General features: G+C 52.2%; 2 protein-coding genes and 1 pseudogene across 3 annotated transcripts in view; all 3 read right to left on the bottom strand.

The window, feature by feature from the left end:
• Nucleotides 1–17,738, bottom strand: part of rimbp2a (RIMS binding protein 2a) — a gene marked incomplete at both ends in the record, with an annotated part of 119,275 nt that overhangs the window by 75,492 nt on the left and 26,045 nt on the right. The window lies entirely within an intron of this gene.
• On the bottom strand, nucleotides 9,502–14,730 carry LOC310795662 (E3 ubiquitin-protein ligase UBR1 pseudogene; annotated as a pseudogene). Its single transcript has one exon. The product of its transcript is annotated as an E3 ubiquitin-protein ligase UBR1 pseudogene (transcript).
• The window catches only part of LOC310795661 (ADP-ribosyl cyclase/cyclic ADP-ribose hydrolase 1-like), a gene marked incomplete at both ends in the record, with an annotated part of 831 nt that continues 178 nt past the window's right edge, over nucleotides 17,086–17,738 (bottom strand). Inside the window, one exon of the mRNA XM_083657742.1 lies at nucleotides 17,086–17,738. This exon is cut by the window's right edge and continues 178 nt beyond it. Within this exon, the coding sequence (XP_083513868.1) occupies nucleotides 17,086–17,738 (653 nt within the window).

The raw sequence follows: 17,738 nt of genomic DNA, 5'->3' as shown, positions 1-17,738 counted from the left end.
CAGTGAGTTTCTACAAATGATTTTAGCATTGACTTGTATTATAAACGGATTTTACAGCACATATAGTTCAAGAATCTAATCATATGGGCATCCGGGTAGTGCAGCAGTAGATTCACACACAGACACACAGACGCACGCACGCACACACACACACACGCGCACGCGCACGCACGCACACACACACACACACACACACACACACACACACACACACACACACACACACACAGACACACACACACACACACACACACACACAGACACACACAGTCAGAGACTATGGCTCTGTCTGTAACGCAAGGAAGCTGAATATCACCTGATACCTGAATAGGTACCTGGTTAATTAGGTAGCTAATTTTAATAATAGGTGACTGAAAAATAACTCGTTTCAGACAGCCTAACGGTTTAAGGTAGCAGAGTTTTATCCTTGTCCTGTAGAGGGCAGTGATACGCCTAGTAACGTCTACACTGCCGGAAACTTGAATGAAAAAGAAGAAGAAGACGGGTTCACTGGTTCCTGAAGAACAGCGTGACTTGAAAAGACTTGGCGGGTTCCAGACTGTCACACACACTTACCATGGAAGAAGAGATACTTTTTATTTTTATTTGTATTATTATTCATTTTTGTTTCAATGACCAGGCGGATGCGGCAATATCTGCGGTGTAATGCATGGCCAGGAAGAGTCCTGTGAGAATCTGGGTCACCAAGCAAAGGCCTAAGAGAGAGCCATAATTTCAGAGGGTTGAGATGTTGGCGGGGGTAGGAAGGTCAATAACTATATCATTTACGATTTTTAGAAGGGTGTGCGTTTTTCGAAGGTTGGCCATTAACGTTCCTATAGTTAAATAATAACGGTGGTTTTTCAAGCCGCTAGTCCTGGTTAAAATCCGGGTAGGAATTATGACTTATTTTATGTCTCTATTCTTACCCTAACCGTTTCTGCTCTGGAGTAGAGACAGAGAGACAGACAGCTGAAAGTAGGCTATGAGGCAAATAATCTGAAATTAGCTCAGTCTAATGCCATCTGTGAATTGAATTTAAAAGTAAAGCAACATTATCACGCAGATTACTGACTAGTATTAGTCTATCAATCTGACAGACAGACAGACAGGCAGACAGACAGACTTTCACTGGAAGCAGAAATTATGCAGCTGCTCTCCCCCTCTCTCTCTCTCCCCTTGCAGCGGGGAGAGAGAGAGCAAGGGCAGAGAGAGAGAGCGAGAGAGAGACTGCAGACGGGTTTGCCATGTTCGTTATCATAACCCCCGAAGAGGCAGATCTTTAAGAGGTTAAAACGTTACATAAACAGCCTAAACTAGTCTAAAATAACAAACCAATAACAGAACTCCACAATACAACCCTGACAAACTTTAGAAACAGCGTTTTAAATCCTAGAGTAGTCTATAATATAGCCTACCATTTGCAAGTACTGACACACCCGTTTAACTGGCAACGTGAGGCTGCACGCGCAGCAGAGAGCAGCAGGCTCAGAGCAGCGCAGTTTACTTTCAGTTTTGTCACTACCTTCAAGAGCTTCAAAAGTATATTTAGCGGTCGAATTTCACAATAATCTTTACAGAGAATGAAAGCCAAGGCTTTATTTTACTATAATCTGATGAAACCCCAAAACAGCAGAAATAAATATTTTCTGATAAAATCGCGTTTTCTAGACAAACAGCCAGCGCGACAAGCGACTGATTTGGTCAGAGCAGGTCACATTTAATAAAGCACGGTTAAAAAGTTACACTTGAAGGTGAATGCACCGTCGTCTGCCATGCTGCTATTCGTCTTCTGCTTGCTTGCGTAGTTACGTTAACGTTACTGTAGTCCTGGCTGGCTGGTTATTGCTTATCCTATGTGGGGTTAGAAATCACGCTGCTGCGCAACCTAGGTTAGGAACCTTGCTAGGCTGTCCAGATCGCAGTCAAGTAGGATGTTTCCTACTGACCCGCAAAAGTGACTTTTCAGACACCCTAATAACAAACTGTCGCAGTAAAATGAAGTAACGGTTGACGTTATTGACCATGCTAAAATAAAAATCCAAAGAAAGTGATGATGTTCGTTATTTAGCCAATAGTTGTTTAGCTTTTTTCTGATGCGGTAGGTTTTCTGGGCGCCGCCATTAACGGAAATTCTGGGGGAAGAGCGTCATTCTTCTTCGTCGATTGGAAGGGTCGCAATGCATCATGGTATACCCTAACCCACCAAAGGTACCACTGATGGTTCCTTACGAATTAGGCCAAAATAGGTACCTGGAAAGGTTGCAAATTCAGTCACCTTTTGTATAAAACTGGTTTCAGACAGCCTAAAACATAAAAATGACAACTTACTACCTAGAATTGCCACCTACATTCCTCGTTTCCTTGCGTTACAGACAGAGCCATGATGTAGACTTGGCCTCAGGAGGATCAATGGCTGGTGGAGAGCAAAAGTGTCAATCACCCAGGAGAGGGTTAATATGCATCACCATGGCAACCCCTCCTCAGCCAGGCAGGAACCAGGAAGAGCTCAGGTTACCAACGCAGACGGCAACAAGGCACACACACACACACACACACACACACACACACACACACACACACACACACACACACACACACACACACACACACACACACACACACACACAACTGTGTACATAAGCACATGCCCCACCCACACACACACACACACACACACACACACACACACACACACAACTGTGTACATAAGCACACGCCCCACCCACCCACACACACACACACACTCACACACACACACACACACACACACACACACACACACACACACACACGCACACACACATTAAGCAATCGTCACACGTTTGTGTGTATGTATCCATGCACATGTATCTGTGCACTGCTGTGTCCATGTTACATTATACGTTATCATATAAATGTCCATAAGTGCATGGAGCTACTACTAGGTTAAGAATATATTCAAGTGAATATATAGTCAATTGGCAACACACACACACACCCCTAAAATACCCACAAACATACACACACACACAAACACACACACACACACCTCTAAAAGACCCACAAACATACATACACACACACACACACACACACACAGCTGTCCAAACTACATATACCCCGTTATACCCATACGTTACACCCAATAAGCCACTACACCGCAACCCCTCCCCACCACACCCACCCACACACACATCCCCACCACACCCACCCACACATCTCCTCCAAACAGGTGGCTCTCTGCCACCCTCAACGTGAAGCAGAGAAGCAGGGCTGCTGCTGACTGAGCCCCTCGTTCAATCCCAGGAGAGACACACAATGGACGATATGCCTCCTCTCTTCTCCTCTCCTCTCCTCTCCTCTCCTCTCCTCTCTTCTCCTCTCCTCTCTTCTCCACCCTGTGTTTGTCTGCCTCTCAGACAGAGACACACACAGCCAGTCTTCCCCTGCCAGCTGCGCGGCTATGCTAGCCCCCCCCCCGTACATACACTGCACTCAGGCACAGCTAAACCAAACGCATAGGTACACACACGCAGTCGCAGACGTGCAGGGAGGCACGCACACACACACACACACACACATCAAACTGGGGTGAGAGACAGACAGACAGACAGACAGAGAGAGAGAGAGAGAGAGAGAGAGAGGGGTGGTGATAAAGCATCAGTATTTACCGTGTCGGCTGGTTAGCATAGGAGCATCTTTGAGGTACCACTCCTCCTCCTCCCGCCTCCTCTCTCCCTCTGTTCTCCTCCCTTCTTTCCTGCTTTCTCTGGGCGGGGAATCGTCAAGCGGCTGCAGCAGCAGCAGCATCAGTGGCAGCTCCAGGCCTGCGTCTCTCTCTCTCTCTCCCTCCCTCCCTCCCTCCCTCCCTCCTACACACACACACACACAAACTCTCTCTCCCCTGTTCTGCTTTCTCTCACCCACTAACACCCTTCCTCCATCATGTTTTCCTCCTCTCCTGCGCTCTCTCTCTCTCTCTCTCTCTCTCTCTCTCTGCTCAATTCCCCGCGTTCCCTCTCACGGCTCTACGCGAGCTGCGCCGCCGAGCTGCGGGGAATCCACACACACACACACTGCTGAATTAATCATCCAGGAAGCTCCGGCACTGGAAACAGCGGCAGAGGCAGAGGTCTTCTCGTTCACAGATAGCAAATAATAGACTATCTATCTAGGCAGGGGCGAGGACGGTCCGCCGGTCCGCTGGAGAGCAGCCCTACACACACACAGTCCGGCTGTGGTCTGGACTGAGTCAGCCCCACACGGTCTGGACTCCAGTTTGGGAGCTGGACTGCCTGCCTGTCTGTTTGCCAGATTGATTCAAATGACAGAAGCCCGCAAGATGCTGCTGGCTACTGGCGGATAGACCCTCCCTCTTTTCCCTCAGCTCTCTCTCTCTCTCTCCTCCTCCGCTCCCCCTGCTCTCTCTCTCTCTCTCTCTCCTCCTCCGCTCCCCCTGCTCTCTCTCTCTCTCTCTCCCCTCCTCCGCTCCCCCTGCTCTCTCTCTCTCTCCCCTCCTCCGCTCCCCCTGCTCTCTCTCTCTCTCTCCCCTCCTCCGCTCCCCCTGCTCTCTCTCTCTCCTCTCCTCCGCTCCCCCTGCTCTTTCTCTCTCTCTCCCCTCCTCAGAGCTCTCTCTCTCTCTCTCTCTCTCCCCTCCTCCGCTCCCCCTGCTCTCTCTCTCTCTCTCTCTCTCTCCCCTCCTCCGCTCCCCCTGCTCTCTCTCTCTCTCTCTCCCCTCCTCCGCTCCCCCTGCTCTCTCTCTCTCTCTCCCCTCCCCCTGCTCTCTCTCTCTCTCCCCTCCCCCTGCTCTCTCTCTCTCTCTCTCCTCCTCCGCTCCCCCTGCTCTCTCTCTCTCTCTCCCCTCCTCCCCTCCCCCTGCTCTCTCTCTCTCTCTCCCCTCCTCCGCTCCCCCTGCTCTCTCTCTCTCTCTCCCCTCCCCCTGCTCTCTCTCTCTCTCCCCTCCCCCTGCTCTCTCTCTCTCTCTCTCCTCCTCCGCTCCCCCTGCTCTCTCTCTCTCTCTCCCCTCCTCCCCTCCCCCTGCTCTCTCTCTCTCTCTCCCCTCCTCCCCTCCCCCTGCTCTCTCTCTCTCTCTCCCCTCCTCCGCTCCCCCTGCTCTCTCTCTCTCCCCTCCTCCGCTCCCCTGCTCTCTCTCTCTCCCCTCCTCCGCTCCCCCTGCTCTCTCTCTCTCTCCCCTCCTCCGCTCCCCCTGCTCTCTCTCTCTCTCTCCCCTCCTCAGAGCTCTCTCTCTCTCTCTCTCTCTCCCCTCCTCCGCTCCCCCTGCTCTCTCTCTCTCTCTCTCTCTCTCCCCTCCTTCGCTCCCCCTGCTCTCTCTCTCTCCCCTCCTCCACTCCCCCTGCTCTCTCTCTCTCCCCTCCTCCGCTCCCCCTGCTCTCTCTCTCTCTCTCTCCCCTCCTCCGCTCCCCCTGCTCTCTCTCTCTCTCTCCCCTCCTCCGCTCCCCCTGCTCTCTCTCTCTCCTCTCCTCTCCTCCGCTCCCCCTGCTCTCTCTCTCTCTCTCCTCTCCTCTCCTCCGCTCCCCCTGCTCTCTCTCTCTCTCTCTCTCTCTCCCCTCCTCCGCTCCCCCTGCTCTCTCTCTCTCCTCTCCTCTCCTCTCCTCCGCTCCCCCTGCTCTCTCTCTCTCTCTCTCTCCTCTCCCCTCCTCCGCTCCCCCTGCTCTCTCTCTCTCCTCTCCTCTCCTCCGCTCCCCCTGCTCTCTCTCTCTCCTCTCCTCTCCTCTCCTCCGCTCCCCCTGCTCTCTCTCTCTCTCTCCTCTCCCCTCCTCCGCTCCCCCTGCTCTCTCTCTCTCTCTCCTCTCCCCTCCTCCGCTCCCCCTGCTCTCTCTCTCTCTCTCTCCCCTCCTCCGCTCCCCCTGCTCTCTCTCTCTCTCCCCTCCTCCGCTCCCCCTGCTCTCTCTCTCTCTCTCCCCTCCTCCGCTCCCCCTGCTCTCTCTCTCTCCTCTCCTCCGCTCCCCCTGCTCTTTCTCTCTCTCTCCCCTCCTCAGAGCTCTCTCTCTCTCTCTCTCTCTCCCCTCCTCCGCTCCCCCTGCTCTCTCTCTCTCTCTCTCTCTCTCCCCTCCTCCGCTCCCCCTGCTCTCTCTCTCTCTCTCTCCCCTCCTCCGCTCCCCCTGCTCTCTCTCTCTCTCTCCCCTCCCCCTGCTCTCTCTCTCTCTCCCCTCCCCCTGCTCTCTCTCTCTCTCTCTCCTCCTCCGCTCCCCCTGCTCTCTCTCTCTCTCTCCCCTCCTCCCCTCCCCCTGCCTCTCTCTCTCTCTCTCTCCCCTCCTCCGCTCCCCCTGCTCTCTCTCTCTCTCTCCCCTCCCCCTGCTCTCTCTCTCTCTCCCCTCCCCCTGCTCTCTCTCTCTCTCTCTCCTCCTCCGCTCCCCCTGCTCTCTCTCTCTCTCTCCCCTCCTCCCCTCCCCCTGCTCTCTCTCTCTCTCTCCCCTCCTCCCCTCCCCCTGCTCTCTCTCTCTCTCTCCCCTCCTCCGCTCCCCCTGCTCTCTCTCTCTCCCCTCCTCCGCTCCCCCTGCTCTCTCTCTCTCCCCTCCTCCGCTCCCCCTGCTCTCTCTCTCTCTCCCCTCCTCCGCTCCCCCTGCTCTCTCTCTCTCTCTCCCCTCCTCAGAGCTCTCTCTCTCTCTCTCTCTCTCCCCTCCTCCGCTCCCCCTGCTCTCTCTCTCTCTCTCTCTCTCTCCCCTCCTTCGCTCCCCCTGCTCTCTCTCTCTCCCCTCCTCCACTCCCCCTGCTCTCTCTCTCTCCCCCTCCTCCGCTCCCCCTGCTCTCTCTCTCTCTCTCTCCCCTCCTCCGCTCCCCCTGCTCTCTCTCTCTCTCTCCCCTCCTCCGCTCCCCCTGCTCTCTCTCTCTCCTCTCCTCTCCTCCGCTCCCCCTGCTCTCTCTCTCTCTCTCCTCTCCTCTCCTCCGCTCCCCCTGCTCTCTCTCTCTCTCTCTCTCTCTCCCCTCCTCCGCTCCCCCTGCTCTCTCTCTCTCCTCTCCTCTCCTCTCCTCCGCTCCCCCTGCTCTCTCTCTCTCTCTCCTCTCCCCTCCTCCGCTCCCCCTGCTCTCTCTCTCTCCTCTCCTCTCCTCTCCTCCGCTCCCCCTGCTCTCTCTCTCTCCTCTCCTCTCCTCTCCTCCGCTCCCCCTGCTCTCTCTCTCTCTCTCCTCTCCCCTCCTCCGCTCCCCCTGCTCTCTCTCTCTCTCTCTCTCTCTCTGTCTCTCTCTCCTCTCCTCTCCTCCTCTGTATCTAATGGTACAGGGTCTTGATTGATGCTGCTCCCTCTTTATCACTCTCACACATCTACACTCTCTCTCTCTCTCTCACACACACACACACACACACACACACACACACACACACACACCTGCACATTAAGCACACACGATACTGAGAATGAGATGATAACAGCACATTGTGTGGAGGCGCTGGGTACACAGAGCTTGTTTGATGGATCAAAGCCATAAACGACATAAAGCTGTCAATTAAATATAGGGGGACTATTTGTGTGTGTGTGTGTGTGTTTTGGGGATCAAGGAAGAGTAACTGAATAAAGTCAGCTGAGAAAAGCATTATTGCAGTTGTAGCTATAGGGCTGAACTATTTAGAAACAAGACAATCTAAGGGGACATTCACACCAAAAGCGGTTTTTTTCAGTCAGAACGCTATGAAAATCATGTCGAGAGCGCTTCCATTGTGCACAAAACACAGCGGCACGGAGCGTTTTTCAGTGTGTTTTCCCCTGTAGTCGCGTGCAGTACAGATCAGAACACAACGACCACAAGGCCGGTAGCCAGCTAGTTTTGTCTGTTTGATGTTGTGAAAGCCAGATTATTGCCAATTCTGGCAGCAGCCGAGGTTGAAAATCCCTCGGGAGGAGAAAAGGTAGGAGGAGTGAAAAAGACGATCAGGCCGCTTTTCCTCTAATGTTCAACTTTTTTCAGCTTTAAAACGCCCACAGCGCTCCTCCAAAAACAGCAGACGCCACCAGCGCTGAAACGCCAGGTGCGTTCATTAAAAGAGGAGCACGTCTAGCGCGTCCTTACATAGAGAATGAATTGCAGAAAGACGTTGGCAGCTCCAAAAACGCTTTTGGTCTGAATGTCCCCTAAGGCCGTGTGTCCACTAAGCTTCTTTTCCCAAGTCCCAGCGTCTTTTTTCAGTTGTTTCCAATGAGGAGAGAGCGTATGCGGGCGCGTACGGCCGTCTAGAGAAAGTGCGCTGCAACCGGCGGCTTTTTTCAGATCGCCCCGGCTTTTTTGTGTGCCGGTTCCCAGCGTTTCCAGCTGAAAATATCAGAACTTTTCAGACAGGCGCTGGTGTGGGGGCGCTCCTTTTCCGGCAACTAATATGGAGAAACTATCACAACAGAGACAGAAAGGCTCAATTATGAGAGCAGATTGGCTAGGCGACACTTCATATTTCCGGTGAGTGTTGAGCTTTTATAACAGTATGTGTGTTGTTAGCTTGTTTGTTAGCTGTTAGCTATCAAGCTAGCTATCGCTGCTGCGCTAACATTATTTTCAATCTGCTTGCATATTGTGCGCTGGGATCAGCACTCCCCAGCGCTCTTCCAGCATTTAACCGTCAGAAAAAGAAGCTTAAGCGCAAATTATGCTCGAGCGAAATCGGCAGGGCCGACTGCGCCGAGGGGGTCGCCGGCCGCAGCTGGGCGTCCTCTCGGCGCAGCTCGGCGTAGGGGGCGTGCAGCACGTCGAAAATGCGACTCTGCGCCGTCAATTCATTGTTGTGAGGAATGAGGAAATGCCATTTCCTCATTTAACAGTGCTTGTCCCTCATCTAGCAAAGCCTTCTGCAGGCTCACCGGAATGAGTTTTGAAATGGAGGGACAATAAAATGTCCCCCCACCGACATGATTGCAAGTTCTTGGTAAACAACACGATAACGTTTTGGACAAGTTACGTTCGAGTATGCACAGTCTCGCTGTTGCCGCTCGGCGGCAGCAAGTCTCCAAGTCGTGGCTGCGCAAAACCATGCCGGGTGCTTTAGTGGACACATGGCCTAATAATGGCCTCCACTTCTTCTTCTACTTCTTCTAATGGCTTTCCGGCAGACTGTATGCTTTGTGGCACATTGCTGCCTCTCGGCGTTTGCAGATGACCCTTGTGTCGTCTGCCAACTTCAGGAGTTTCACAGGTGGGTCCCCTGAGGTGCAGTCGTTCGAGGAAGAACCAGGGTGTGAGCGCACACACCCCTGGGGGGCGCCAGTGCTGATTCCCCGGATGCAGGATGTGATTTTCACCCAGCCTCACCTGCTGAGTCCTGTCTGTCAGGAGGTTTGTGATCCACTGACATGTGGAGGCGGGGACACCGTAGGAGCAGAGAGAGGGGGGGGGGGGATGGCAGGTGGAGGAGAGAGAGGTGAGGTGGGGGCAAGAGGGGGAGAGATGGCATGGGGGAGTGGGATGTGAATGGCTTATCAAAGTGGCAGTACAATCCATTCAGCTGCTCTGCTAGCTGAAGGCCCTCTGCAGTCGGTGGGGGCGATGGTTTCTCTTGTGAGTGATTTCCTTCCATCATCACAACATCTGCCAATCAAAGGCGTGCATGAGGTTGACCCCCTCCAGGCTTCGGGCAATCTCCTCCAGGATGCAGTGCTGCTGCCACAGCTGGTTCATCTTCCTGTAGCGCTCTGGACAGAGGCGCAATGGGTTGCCCCTCTTGAGCTGAGGATCCGTCTCCCCGTAGTCGTCCAGGTAAGGGGCGGGGTAGGTGCTTCCTCGAGCCTTACTGGCCATCAGGACGATGTCACACTGCCTTATCCTGAGGAACATGCCCAGTCCGGCAGCACAGGTGGCAGCATGGGCGGTGCAAGAGCCGACGTCTTCCCCGTCCAGCCGGCTCTGACAGCATTTGCTCTGAGAGCACAGCATGGTCCCACAGAACAGGCAAAGGGTGGGGTGTTTCCTCTCGTTATCTGTAGACTTGGGACACTGAAAAAGACTGGCTTGCATGAGGAGGGCACTGTAATCCTCAGGAAGCTCAATCAAATGATTCCTTCTTCTGGGATGTCTGATTGTGTGGATTTCGCCTCTCAGCACTTTGGTTATAGCAGGGCTCGCACACCACCTCTCTAGCAGCGGAGCGACAGTCTCTCTGTGATCCTGGAAGAGCTGGAACACATTGGAGGGCAATGCCAAGTAACTGCACAGCGCCTCCATCTGTCCTTGAGAGGAGGTACTACCAGCAGTACTGGAGAGCTCCTCTGGGGGCGGTACTCCTGTAAGGCAATTGAAAAAGAGAACAGCACATCGCAGGAAAGGTGTGATCCCCCTCCTCACTCTTTCTGCAACCGAGCTGCCGGACACGTCTGAATTCAGCCCTGTAGTTTGTTGTGACACTGTAGTGTAAAGCTCTGCTGCTGCTCTGGCCTCCTCCCCCTCATCTCCACCTGCCACCACAGGGAAATCTGTAGAAGAAGAGAGGAGGACCTGCAGCAGGTGAGCCATGGTGACCAGATGCAAGATGTGCAGGTGGTTGTAAGCAGAGCTAACAGTAGACGGCTGTAGGTTGACGGCCTCCTCCTGGTACAGCGATGGAATAGACAACACCAACCCCACCAGCAGATGGAAGAAGTCCACCTCAAGAAGAGAAGGGGTATTCTCTCTGCTCATGGCCGGCAACAAGACTCCCAACATGTCGGCGAAGTGCCTTTGGACGACCACATGTGCGCTCTTCATTCTCTGGACTGCTGAAAACTGAACAACTGCCTTCAGCCCCGTCAGCTGTCTGTTTTGCAAGGACCCGAAGAGTGGCTTGTCCTCTCCGTGCAAAACATTTTCTATGGCCTGGATGGTGAAGGCACAGGTGTTCCAGGCCATAATGGGCACCATTGGGCACAGCTCATTGGGTGCCTTCTGCAGTCCCACCCTGTGCACCGTGGTGGCACACACCACCAGCATCTCCGCTATGCTGTCTGAGAACTTCCTCGGCTCTTGTACTCCAAAGGTGAGAAGGGATCTAAAGTCTGGCTGGCCCTCTCCACAAAGCCCTGATTCCCTGTCATCACTGTTATTCTCAGTACCCTGAGTGACTGACTTGAGTCCTTTAATCCGGACAGAGAGGATCTGGATCCAGCGAGGCAAGGTCAGATGCTGTCCAACTATCTCTGCATTCTCATAGTTGAGTGTGAGTGGTTCCAATGGGATCAGAGGAATGACAGTATTGCACAGAGACTTGCATAGGGGACACAAGTACTCCCTGTTTTCCAGGTCGATGATCAGCCAGTTCCTGGTGGTTTTCTGGATTGCCTCAAAATACTTCTGCCAGCAGGTGGCGTGCATCACGTGGCCACAGCTGCCAGTGTGGGTCCCCACCGCCAGCTCAGGCGGCATCAAAAGGGGATATGTTCCCGCTCCATCTGCTTTGTGGGGAGGGATAGTTCCCCTGCACTGCGTCAGCACTGTGGACCGCTGGACGCAGGTGGTCAGTATCATGGCTGGAGCCTGGGCCGCCACTTCCTGCTCCTCCTGGCAAAGAATGCAGGTCAGCACCTCCCTGTCGGCCGGGGTGGCCCCACGGTGGGGCCCGACGGCGACACACCTCTCCATCCGCTCCATGGCACAGCTCTCGATAGACGTAATGGGCTCTACCTGTGCCCTGCACTCTGGCATGTTCTCATACAGCATCTTGTAGGACTCAATGAAGTTCTTCTGCATCGCAGACATCTGTGCCATGATCTTCTGACGGTGGAGTTTGGCTTTCTCCGCCTTCCTCTGCCGCTCAGCTTTCTCTTTGTCCTCGACACTTTCTTCTGGTTTGGTGGTGTCCATGCTCACTGAGGCGGTTGGGCTTGACTTCTCTCTAAGACACTTGACCGTCTCAAACATCTGCAGAATCCACTTGATCATGTCTTTCTGGGCTTCAAGGGAAGGAAGTGCCTTGACCTTGGACAACAAGTGGAACACAGATTTGCCATATTCTGAGCCGATTCTGCGAGCCTTGAGACTGAAATCAAAAGTTATTTCCTCCACGGTGTCTTCAAGCTGACTCTTCTCCTCCAGGAGTCCCTGGCCTATCAAGTGCAGCGCCCTCTGGATCATGGCCTCTGTCCACTGAGTGGTCCGGTACTCCACGGCTCTCTGCAGGACTTGACTCAGGACATGGACGAGGACGTCACAGCAGAGCAGGCGCACTATGGTGGAGAAACGCGGGCAGAAGGGCGGGGGCAGCGGAGGACGCAGAGCTTGGTCATTGCCATGCTGAGTTCTCCGCTTCTTCTGAGAATCTTCTGCCTTGTAATGCTGGGATTTAGAGTAGTGATAGAAGAAAGGGTTGAATTCTGACAGACACTCCTTCTTTACTTCATACACGCCATGCCCTGTTACACCCGGTTTCTTAAAGGTGGCAACTTTGGCGAGCACAGTCTCCAGGCCTGTTTCATAGCTCTCATTCTCTGGCAGGGCTTTGACAAGGGTGCTATGAGCCATGGGCTTAATGCATAGCAGGTGGAGAACCTCCCTCATCATCATGTCCTCTCTGGTCACCTGACTGATCCCTGGGACATAGCGCTCACCAATGATGATGATTAGAAGGTAGAGCATTTCTTCCGTCAGCCGATTCCACTGTTTCAAGACTTCCTGGTCTTTGCTTGAACAACTTCCATTGAAAATATCAAAGAGCTCAAATCTCAGCAAGATCAACATGAGGAAGTGGTTGGGGTCCATTTTGGAAGCAGCTATCTGAAGCATGATAATGTCCTTATCATACATCTCCTCCCTCCATTTCACATCCCGATAGTAATAAACCTGGCTGACCAAGGAGAGGCTGTTCCTGCGCCACATCTCAGCTGAGACCTGGGCAGCTAGAGCCACACACCGCAGAGGATGCTCTACACACTGGGTGTAGTTCAAGCTCTCGGGATCAGCAGATTCATGCAGATGTTCAATTGCTCCTGTTCTACACAGGTGTACATACAGGCCAGCAAGCAGTCTGGAGATGGGCAGATGTATGCTGACAGGCTCCGAAGACACTTTGTATGGACGGACATGAAGGATGTGCTTGCACATGTAGTAGTCAGTGGCGTCGTAGTAGAAGGGCTGGTTATTGCAGCACATCAAGGCCTTGTGGCACTCCTTAAATGCAAGGAGCAAGACCTTTTCATCTGATGAGCACCAGTCCTGAAACATGGCAAGAATGTGGCAGAGCCCGAACTGGATAGAAAAGCCAGCCTTCCGTTCTGGCTCGACCTCAATGTGTTGGCCAAAGTGCCGCTTCCCCTCCTCCATACCCTGCATGCAGTTGAGGAGCCCAAGAAACACTTTGAAGCCTTCTAGGAACTCCGTCCTCAGCTTGTCAGTCCACAGTGAGGGCTTACTGATCAGAATATACTTGAGGTCATGGAACATGTTCTGGATCCGGAAGAACTTCTCAGAGTTGTAGCCTTGGAAGTGGATGGGGTTGTTGGCATCCTGGTGTTCGCACAGCAGTTCCATGACCGTGTCAATTATCACCTTGATGACATTGCCCTCCTCGATCAGCTGCCTGGCCAGTGTGGGTGCAGTGAAGATCTGGACAGACAGAGCAGTGATGGATATACTTCTCCGATGGTCATCGTTGATGAAGTCCTTTTGCAGCTGCTTATAGAGCTTGGTAAACTCGATTGCAAAAAGCCTCTTGAACTCTGTCTCCATCAGCACACTGCAGAAAATCAATTCATGCACTATCTTGCGAGCTCCTTTGTACATCCTGGCGTCATGCAGCATGAGTCTGCTGAGGAGACATGAGTGGTCTTCTGACTCTGCGCTTGGCTCTAGCGCCACACGGCAGAAGGCCTTCCTGAAGCCCGCTGAGTAACCGATGATCTGCTGGAACCAGGAGCCCAGGCGCAGGGAAAACTTCTGATGAGCCATGACTGCTGACTGGAGGATCTCCACACGCAGTGGCTGCAGGGAAATGTGCTCCAAGTTGGACCTGATGAGGTCTTTCGCTTGCTGGCAGGAACAGAGGGTTCCTCTCTTTACGGCCCGCCTACCCTCTTTGTCAATGAGTGCCGTCTGCATCTGTGCTTCGGCATGATCACAGTGAACAGAACGCTGGAGGGTGTAGATCACGTGGTTGTACGAGTGGTGCTCATCGTTGTACACCACACAGTAGTAGTGTGCATTCTCTTTCACCCTTGGCAGGAGTTCTGCTGGTAGATCAAAATGTTCCTCCCAGACCAAGAGATCGGTGGTGTAGCGCAGCAGCACCTGGAACAGTTTCTCAGCTCGCTCATATAAGCCGGGCTCCAACATGCACTCATCCGTCTCCATGGCAGTGGCTGCTGCCCCTGGGTCGTGTTTGGAGCAGCAGGGGCCGATCTTCCAGGCTTCTAGATCCCCACAATCACAGAGCCCCCCACCTGACGACGCCTTGATCTTATAACGATGGCCTTTGTGCACGCTATCCTGGAAGCAATGCATGCACAGCATACAATTGAGATCATTCGCACAGTCCCTGCAGGAGTAGGTCATCTCCCCCTCTTTGCAGATCCGGCCGCAGAGACGGGAGGAGGCGCTGCCGCCCTGCTTGAGCTTCTCCAGGCCCTCCCGAGGGTCCTCTCCAAACAGGAAGCACTCCAGAGGGTGGAGAAGCCGCTGCTGCACCAGCTCCTCCTCCTCCTGAGGGTTGGACTCTGTCTCCAGGCAGTAGATCTGTGGGACCTGCTGCTTCAGGTGGCGGAGCAGCACGGCCGCGGCGTCCGCGGCGTCCCGCCATCCCTTGCTGAGCTCCAGCCCGTTTGGGAGTTTCTCACCTTCTTCCGCCATTATTCCATCTGCCGTAAAATGACATAATCACCGATGACACAGTGATTAAATCACTCACTGATGACATCACAATTGTTCGAGTGACATCACTGAAGACATCATCCTTGAGTGCCCGAGTGACAACACTCGTGACATCAATGTGTGTGGTGTCGTGGGCAACTCGGGCAGCTTGAACATCACTGGTTGAAGTCAGAAGTGGACACTGTCTGTTTAAGGGTCCAATCCAGCCCACAGAATGACTTTGCAAAAGTGAGAAGTCCTTAAATCCCATTTTTCCAAGCTCTGGATTTGACACCTAATATTTATGCACTTGTGAAGGCTAAAGCTCGTGGCATACTCTTCGCGCCCAGCCAAGCGCATAGGGCGCACGGCGATTATGACGTCATCGCACGGGGCGTGTCGGGGGGCGAGGCCTGAGCGCAGCGCGGCGCGTCCATGGAGATTTTTCTATCAGCGCGTCGGGTTTTGCTGCCTGTGCCTGTGAGATCTCCGTGGTAGGCTATCAGCGGATATCTGCTGTGATTGAGTCCTCAGCGTCGTAAAGTTGCCTTTGAAGCATGGCGTTCGATTATAACAAACTAGTTGTGTGGCTTAGCCTTCCCAAATGTTGAGGGTCGTTTTTTAGAATTTAATACATAGAATTGGGAACGTTACATTCAATTTCATTCAGCCTGCCTGGAGGAGCGAGCTGAGCACTGAGTATGTTCTGTTTTGGCCCGCGCAGAGTGCGCGCGCCCTCCTCGGAGCCCCGCCTCCAGCGCGTGCGCGAAGAGTATGCCAGAAGCTTAAGAGGTGCCAGGTAACAGGAGAAAATTACAATAGCCTATTCATGTTTTCTGTATTCATTACTAAATAAATGGTCAACTATCCTTGAATATCAGTGTTGTCCAAGTTCACACTTCACAAGAGCTAGCTCAAAGTTCAGCTCACACATTAAAATGAACTAGTTCACATTCATAGTTCACAAGTTCACAGTCCCAAAAAATGAGCTGTTCATTCACGTTCATTTCTTCTTTCTTTTTATTTTTTTCTTACAAAGTCGCGCCTCCTTCAGATTAATTGGCGCTCCTCTATCCCAGAGCTGTCTGAGGTTCCGAAACCTCAGACAGACATTGGCATCAACATTTATTACAGTAGTGCACGAGCGTCAAGTCAGCCAGAATGTAAAAGTAGGTCTTCCACTTTAGGGCTTTCAAAATAAAACTCTTATTCTACGTTAGAGTTAACTCTACGTTAACTTTAATATACATTTTGAGTAATGCTTTACAGCCCACAGTTCACTCCACATGTAATCTTAACATCACTATTTTGATACAAGGTTTGCTGTTTCGTTTGTTGAAATAGCTTTTGTTTCCTCCCAAAGGTGAGAATTTGAATATCTTTATTCTTCTTTGTTTCAATATTTTATTTTACACCGGTCCACATAGGCAATTTTATTATATAGGATTAGAAAGATTTATTCTGGCACCTGAGCAAAACAGACATCACCAGATAGATCAGGGGTCACCAACCTTTTTGAGGTCGAGGGCTACCTGAAGGGTAGAGAGTCATGTGGGGGGCTACCTGTTGAAATTTGCTTGATTTACCTTTAAATAATGAGTATTGTGCATTTAATCGACACTCTTTTCTTTCACTGTTGTGAAGAAGAACTCTTCCTCCCACTCCTCTTGAAATTGGTAATGTTTTTTCTTTCGCTTTTCTGTCATTGTTCTTGCTTTCCATCATTTAGCTTAGCCGACTGATATAATCATTGGCAGCTGGCAGTCACACTGTCGCAGAGTGAATGACGTAGTGACGTAACGTAAAACTAAACTTTGACCCCAGCCCAGGTGGATCAAAATAGTTAATCAATAATTAATTATACACAGACAATAAACGTTTTTAAAACGTATGCATTGTTAAACCAATTATTTTCTACATTCGTGTGTTATTGTGGGAAGGGAGGAGAAAAACAAATAAAAAATATTTTTTTCTGATTATATTTTTTTGTTTTGTTTTTCCTTGCTTTCCCCTGTCTCTGAGCCTAATCTGAACGTGGCCTGCGGGCGCCACAGCGCCACCCCGCGAGGAACTTGGTGTTGATTTGTCTGAAATGTTCGTTAGGGATGTCATGTATCCCTAACGATACATGGCATCACTGATGACATCACTAATGTCTAGGAGGTATGACATAAGTGCTCCTTGATGTTTGGTGATTATGTCACTAATGCAGAAAGTCTGATGTCACTGGTACTGAAGTCGGATTTGATTGATTTTGGGGACCAACATTTTTTGTGGAACGACCAACCAACCAACTAACCAATCGATCAACTAATCAGCCAGCCAGCCAGCCAACCAACCAACCAACCAGAGGCTTCACCAACAGGCTCCACACGTGTCTGGATGGGAGCCGCAGGCTTGGATCCTGGATTCAGTTACTTCCTTGCAATTGTATTTAATTCCTTTATCCAGTTCTTTCTGTAAGTCCTTTAAAGATGCATCGGTGCAGTTTGTCACAGCGTTGTCCTTAGTGACCAGCACGACATTCAGGTTCTTCACGGTGGTGGAGTTGAATCTCTTCACCTCAATGCTCGCGAAAACACTTGCGGGACTGAACGGCGTGGCGACGGATCCGTTCAGCATCGCTGTGACGGTACCACAGGCACTTTCTGCGAATGCAGCCGATCCTCTCTTCCAGAACGAGCGAACTGGGTTGTGGTCACACTCGGACCGCGGGCAGTCCGTCGTGAAGCTTTCACTGCTGCCCTCCTTTCCGCACCAAGACAGTCCGTCCAGCACCGAGCCCAGCAGAGTGTCCTCAATAGTCACGAAGCAGCCTCTCCTCTTCGTGAAGTCGTGGACCACACCCTTTGTTTTGCTCCAGAACATCCTTCTGTCGCACGCGGGGTCAAAGGGCGTTGCGGCGATGAGGGGGTCGTAGGCGTCCGTCGGGACTTCACATGGGTCCCGCCCCACATACGCTTGTCGAAACACACTCCATATCTTCTGACAGTCATGATTTCTTTTGC

Source organism: Poromitra crassiceps (genome assembly GCF_964638095.1).
Source record: "Poromitra crassiceps genome assembly, chromosome: 21".
NCBI lineage: Eukaryota > Metazoa > Chordata > Actinopteri > Beryciformes > Melamphaidae > Poromitra > Poromitra crassiceps.
This window is presented reverse-complemented; position numbering and strand designations above follow the sequence as displayed.